Source organism: Formica exsecta, unplaced genomic scaffold (assembly GCF_003651465.1).
Source record: "Formica exsecta isolate Colony F162 unplaced genomic scaffold, ASM365146v1 scaffold559, whole genome shotgun sequence".
Taxonomy (NCBI): domain Eukaryota; kingdom Metazoa; phylum Arthropoda; class Insecta; order Hymenoptera; family Formicidae; genus Formica; species Formica exsecta.
In genome coordinates, this window is record NW_021852837.1 from 25,689 (window position 1) to 32,765 (window position 7,077).

Sequence of the window (7,077 nt, forward strand, 5' to 3'; positions counted from 1 at the left end):
TTGTCTGATTTTTCCCCACCGAGAAGAGCACCAACGTACTCACGTCTCAACGGTCCTAGCTGACCGTGCAGCATATCGCGATCTTGAGGAGTTCGCAGAGTTCGTCTAATATATGTTTCAAGCGTCGAAGGCGATTCGAGATTCTCGGTTTCGAACACCTCCTCCCTACCTCGCGTAAATGGATCTCTCTCAACTACTTCGCGGTGTTCGGCGAGAGATGTGTCTAACGGAGTAGAGACAACGTCCAATCGTCGTCGCGCTCGTAGTCGTTTCACTTTAGGCTTTTCCCGCGCAGGGGTCAGCTCTTCCTCCTCCCATTTTCTCTTGATACCCGTCATCGTAGGCGCGACGTCGATGGCGTCTCGTTTATTCGTCTCGCGTTTGATCGCGTCTCGCTCGATCTCGTCTAGCTCGGCGCGTTCGGCGATGCGCCGCAACGGTTCGACGATCGGCTTAAAACGGCTCTCCATAGCGATCTCGTTCTTCATTTTGCCGGTTTTCAATGCTCTGTGTTTTCTACGAATAAACGCTCGCGTCCGAGCGATCTCTCTCGCCGTCTTCTCTCGTTCGCCTCCTGTTTGTCGCATGCTACATCGTCGAACACGATTATCGAGTTCGGGAGCGCCTCGCTAGGTGGAATAACATCAGAGTTGTTGGAAAATGTAAAATAACCAATATCTTCCATTGGTGTTAAAAGATTTTCCAAATATTGATACTTAGGCTATTGCAACGACTTCGAGTAGACGTAAACGTTCTCGAAGCGTATGCCATGCGGGCTCTCTAGCATACTTATCAACGCGTTCGTTTTACCACAATTAGAGGGACCGCAAACGACGCAGCGAATGGCGCTCGGCAGCAGGCGACCGTGTCTGCGCGTCCCCGCGTTATTCGGCGTTCGCGTTCTACCGTCGAGATTTGACACTCTTATCGCAATCGGTTGCCGTACGAAACGCATCTCTCTATCATTGCGCGCGTGCGCGACACACTTGCGCGAAACAGGTGCTACTTTTTATTTATATACGAATTGATCGTCATCGATCGTGCAGTAGCGAATCGCGCGCGATAGATCGAGATGTTTCCATCGAGCAGTTGCGGTTTATCCCGAAGATAATTTTGCTAAAGCACTTCGGTTGCTACGTGGAAGAATTGTGGAAAAAATTGTCCGAACATATAAGAGCGGACTCGGAAGTGCAGCGCTACCGCCGATGCCTGAAACATTACAATCGTCCTTGGCAACGAACGCACATCGACGGCCCGGCACCGCTCGTTAAAGATTGCGGCGAATGCAATTCGCGAAGCGGCGGAACGGTGTGACCGGCGATATCGGCGGCACTGGTTTATTAAACAGAGCGATAAACGTGCTTCCTTTCGAATTGCACATACCCGGCTATCAATTCTGCGGACCGGGCACCCATCTCGCGAAACGACTCGCGCGAGGTGATCGAGGTATTAATCCGCTAGACGCGGCCTGTCGCGAGCACGACGTCGCGTACTCGCGAAACGACGATCTCGCTAATCGACGCGTCGCCGATAAAGCGCGCGAGCGCTTCGCGGCGAAAGACTCGACTTTCGGCGAAAAAGCCGCCGCGATGGCCGTATGGGTGGCCATGAAAGCGAAAACGAAACATGGAATGGGTATGGCTGCGAAAACCATGAGGAAGAAGAGCAAGAGGAAAGTAACGACGTCTACAAGGAAACGAACGCTTCCCGTAGCAAAACGCGGTGGTTTTTTACCCCTACTACCTGTCGTTACCTAACCAATTTCTCAATATATTAAAAGATAAAACAATAAAATTAAACAGAAAAGATTAAGAAAGAGCTGAGTAAAGCAATGCATTAAAATTAGAAAAGAGATCAAAAAAAGATAATTAAGAAATTAAGAAGTAATAAAAGATTATTAATAAAATAAACTTATTTCGAGCGTGGATCCTAATCCTTTGGGCGTATAAATCCCTAAAGACCTCTTCCTTAGCGGCTAGAGGCACAACATTAATTGGTGGCAGCGGTGGGATACGCCAGCTCTAACAAGATCGACACCGGCAAAGGTCCACAACCACGAGGAAGAAAAATTCCGTGGAATCGACAGAACGAGAGACAGCAAAGGAAACTCCGTCAAACGGTCAACAATTACAACCGAGGAAAAGGAAGTCCATCAGGAACTTCGAGTCACCCGGTACATCGAGGCGACAACGATAAGCGGAACCTGAGAAGGCGCACCGACCTATCTCAACAGCACGCGACGATCGACGCCCGACGGCCGACACCGAACGAGAGACAATGCTGCTCATCGTATTTTTGTAAGTCGAACAATTAAAAATTTGTAAACGCGTGAATGTCGGAAAACCGAAACGCGCAACAAAAAAGCGTGGCGAATAAATCGTGGCTATTTAGCGAACCAGCGAATAGAGCCATTAGAAATAGCGCAGTAAGCCCTATAAGAGTAGCAGTAGAAGCACTCCGGGATATACGCGATAACGTACGAAGAAATCTAAATGAATTAAATTCAAGCGAGAATTTGTCCGAACCAGAACTCGGAGCAAACGTTGTAATCGAACGCGAATTTTTATTCGGCGAATTAGACAACAGTTTAATAGCGAATAATATAGAACTAGATGTTGATGTCGAATCATCAATAAGCGCGTCTAGTAGACTAACACACCGCCGCGAATTCTCACTAACGTCATACGATTCAAGTATCTTTGACCCCGACGAAATCTATCGTACTCGAGACATGTATAATTCAAACACTTCCGCATCGCAACCCATCACATCGGAATATATCGATGAGGGAATTAAGCGTTTACAAGAAGAAGCAAATAGAAACGCGACACAATCAAACGCGCAAGCTCAAGCAGCCGACGACCTTAGGGACATATTGCGGGAAATGAGACGGGAAATGAGACGGGAAATTAGAAGTATGCATGCCGAGATATACGATTTAAAAATGAGAGGATCGCAACCCCGACAAAACAATGAGCATAGAACTCCGCCGGGAGAAAGAACCGAAACCGCGTACGAGTCCATACCCGAAGATGTACGACATCGAAGAGGACGCGGATTTTTACCATTAAAAGAGGCTCGCGGAATGATTCCGGAATTCGACGGATCGCCAAATAAATTACAAGAATTTCTAAGTGCGACTACATATGCAGTAGAACATATCGACCCGTTAGATGAAGTAACGCTATTAGGAGCAGTATTATGCACGAAATTAAAAGGCAGAGCGATGCTAGACTTTCAAACGCGTAAAATTCGAGATTTCGCATAGTTGAAACGAGAATTAAAGATCTGTTACGCAAGTAAAAAGAGTACGACCCATGTACAAATTGAATTTAACACGCTAAAACAGAAAAACGGTGAAAGCGCGCGAACTTACGGACTTAGAGCAGACAAACTAGACATGGAGCTATACGAATCGATGATGGAAGGACGTCATGGATTCCCTACGCGATGTTTACGTATAATATGACACCGCACACGGCGACAGCGTTCGCACCCTTCGAATTAATTTACGGGCACCGAGCAACATTACCGACGACATTGTCGCAACCGCCTAAGCCCACGTATACATACGATGATTACGCGCAAGAATTGAAAGAAAAATTACGCGCCTCACAGCAAGTTGCAAAGAAGCATCTAAAGAACGAAAAAATAAAAACCAAAGAAAATTATGATAAAAAGACTAAAGAAATCAAACTCAAGGTAGGAGAAAAAGTCCTCTTGTACGACGAAACAGTTCGCCGAGGACGATCAAAGAAATTGGACTCCCTATGGACCGGACCCTATACGATAATCGAAAAAAATTCGGAAGTGAACTACACAATAAAAAGGGGAAGGAAAACCATACGCGTCCACATAAATCGATTAAAACCATTTATCGAAAATTAAAAAAGTAGGAGAAAGAAGAAAAAGAAACAGAAAAATGCGCGAATAAAATAAAAAATAGAATAAATAATAAGGAACAGAAATAAAAAATTCCTACCTTAACGTCCTCCACTTCCACGTCCAGCACCGCGACCCCGGTTCCACTCCCGCAGAGCCTGAAGAAGAGGCGACACAGGACGAGGCTCGGGGTTGAGGAAGACAGTTCGCCGAGGGCGATCAAAGAAATTGGACTCCCTATGGACCGGACCTTACACGATAATCGAAAAAAAAATCGGAAGTGAACTACACAATAAAAAGGGGAAGGAAAACCATACGCGTCCACATAAATCGATTAAAACCATTTATCGAAAATTAAAAAAGTAGGAGAAAGAAGAAAAAGAAACAGAAAAATGCCTTGGATCTCAGCGATGGTGATTACGAACTAGGTCTTACTAATCTTGAAACTTACGACACGGTACCGAATGTAAATTCTACAAATAATAAATTTTACTTCGATGATAACGACGATATTATCGCGATTCCCGTTGGATTTTACGAGTTAAGCGCCATAAGCGCGTATTTGAGAGCCGCGATTCATCGCAAACGACGAGCGAATGTCGCGCGAGAAGCGGAGCGAAAGAAGGGGAACGAAGAACAAAGGACGAGCGACGATGATGACGACGATTATATATATGATGTCGATGACTATTACGAGGACAATGAATACGAGGGTAAATGCGAACGTTCCATAATCCTTCGCGGTAACGATAACACCATAAGAAGCGAGATCAAGTGCGCGTATCGAGTTAATTTTACCAAACCCGATAACATCGGTTCGCTATTGGGTTTTTCATCGTCTCGTATACTACAACCGAATAAATGGTACTCGTCCGACAAACCGGTAAATATTATGGCCGTTAATGTTATTCGCATACAGTGTAACGTCACAACGGGAGCGTACCACAACGATAAATCAGCGCATACGATACATGGATTCGCACCTAACGTTCCACCCGGATATAAAGTGTCGGAGATCCCGGCGCAAATCATTTATCTTCCGGTAATCGCGCGGACCATTACCGATATAAACGAGAACGTACTACGGATGCAATAACGATGAGACGCTCTTAAATCTAAACAAATTTCTAACCCACGGTTCGTTCCTGGTCATCGACTGTTCTCGACAGAACGAATCGATCAAGAGCGCCACTGTGGACGTTCGCGTAGAATTCGACTGTAAAGAGAACGTTCCCTCTAATACCACAGCCTACTGTCTCATTATTCATGATCGAGTGGTGGAATACAATCCGCTTACCAACGTTGTACGCAGAATCGTATAGAGCAATACAGCGATATTTGAAAGACATAGGAGGGGATAAAGCGTTTAAAAAGAAAGGACAGATAAGCGAACATTCCAACTTCGACTAACGACGGCGATGGACGACGATCGCATCAAGATCGAGACTCACACGTATAATCCTTATGCTAATACAACGTTTGGAAATAGCGACGAAATACGAATTCCTATACAACAACAAGATCTGTACACGTTACCGTGCGAGAGTTTTCTGTACATCGAGGGCAGACTCGAGTCGAAGAAATCGTCGAGCGCGGAGGAAGAAAGCGCGTTGACGACGAGATTGGTGAACAATTGCGCGGCGTTTATGTTCGAGGAGATTCGCTACGAACTCGATGGCGTAGAGATCGATCGAAATAGAAACGTCGGAATAACGAGTACGATCAAGAATTATGTGTCGCTGACGACCGAGAGAAGCAGTATATTACAAAACGCTGGATGGGACTTCCCGACGACGCTTCATTGGCCGATCGGTGATTTCAACTTTTGCGTACCACTCAACGTGTTGCTAGGTTTTTGCGAGGATTACAAACGCGTCGTGATCAACGCGCGACACGAACTCATTCTGATACGAGCGCGCAACGATAACAATTGCCTTATATCGCGCGAAACGTACGAACCTAAGATCATCTTATTGAAGATACAGTGGCGAATGCCACATATAGTGCTAAATGACGTTAATAAATTGGCGCTATTACGCACGTTAGACAGCGGACGGTATCTAAGCATCGCTTTTCGTTCGTGGGACCTCTACGAGTTTCCGCTTCTGCAAAGCACGACCAAACACTCGTGGGCGGTCAAAGCGGCGACGCAGCTCGAGAAACCGCAATACGTTATCTTCGCGCTACAGTCCGGAAGGAAGAATGTTCTATCTCAGGAGATTTCTCAATTCGACGATTGTAAACTAACCAACGTCAAGCTATATCTTAATTCTGATTTTTATCCCTATGACGATATGAATCTGGATTTCGAAAAGCATAAAGTTGCCGTGCTGTACGATATGTACTCGAAATTTCGGAGAACGTACTACGGATGCGATAACGATGAGACGCTCTTAAATCTAAACAAATTTCTAACCCACGGTCCGCTCGTGGTCATCGACTGTTCTCGACAGAACGAATCGATCAAGAGCGCCACTGTGGACGTTCGCGTAGAATTCGACTGTAAAGAGAACGTTCCCTCTAATACCACAGCCTACTGTCTCATTATTCATGATCGAGTGGTGGAATACAATCCGCTTACCAACGTTGTACGCAGAATCGTATAGAGCAATACAGCGATATTTGAAAGACATAGGAGGGGATAAAGCTTTTAAAAAGAAAAGATAGATAAGCGAACATTCCAACTTCGACTAACGACGACGATGGATGTGCCGATTTTCGTCGATCTACAAGGCTTTATTGTTAACAAAAGATTTGTCGCGAAAGAAGTAGCCGTGCTAAAAAAAGGCGTGGAATTGACACATCACATCTTCCGCGCCCCGATATCGTGGAATCTGCTGACGAAGGCGGAGAAGTCGCAAGCGAGTTGGCTAACTTTGAATCATCATCAGCTAAATTGGACCGATGGACACGTAAATTATGAATTTATGAAAAAACTCGTTCGGGACGCCATGTGCCGCGAATCAAATCGAGGTTCGACGGTGCGAGTCTACGTCAAAGGTTATGAGAAGAAAAAGTGGCTAGCAGAAATTCTGGGAAACGTCGTCAAGGATCTCGACGTCGCTATCGAGACCATCGACGCCGATTACGAGGACATCAAACGTCTGGAGACTCTAAACGCTTTGCGGGCCTTTCGCTGCGGATATTATGCGAAGAATTGCGCGTTGGAGAACGCTTGCAAATTGCACGATCGGT

The 7,077-nt window shown here is 45.7% G+C and overlaps 1 protein-coding gene across 1 annotated transcript; it reads left to right on the top strand.

Moving 5' to 3' along the window:
* The first annotated feature begins 5,300 nt into the window (after positions 1 to 5,300).
* LOC115242061 lies at positions 5,301 to 6,488 on the top strand. The gene has a single exon (XM_029818091.1). It carries the CDS (start codon positions 5,301 to 5,303, stop codon positions 6,486 to 6,488), a length of 1,188 nt encoding a protein of 395 aa, XP_029673951.1.
* Positions 6,489 to 7,077: the final 589 nt, after the last annotated feature.

What these genes read in the sequence shown, in the direction of transcription:
- LOC115242061 (XM_029818091.1), top strand. Translation starts at nt 5,301, where the DNA reads ATGGACGACGATCGCATCAAGATCGAGACTCACACGTATAATCCTTAT.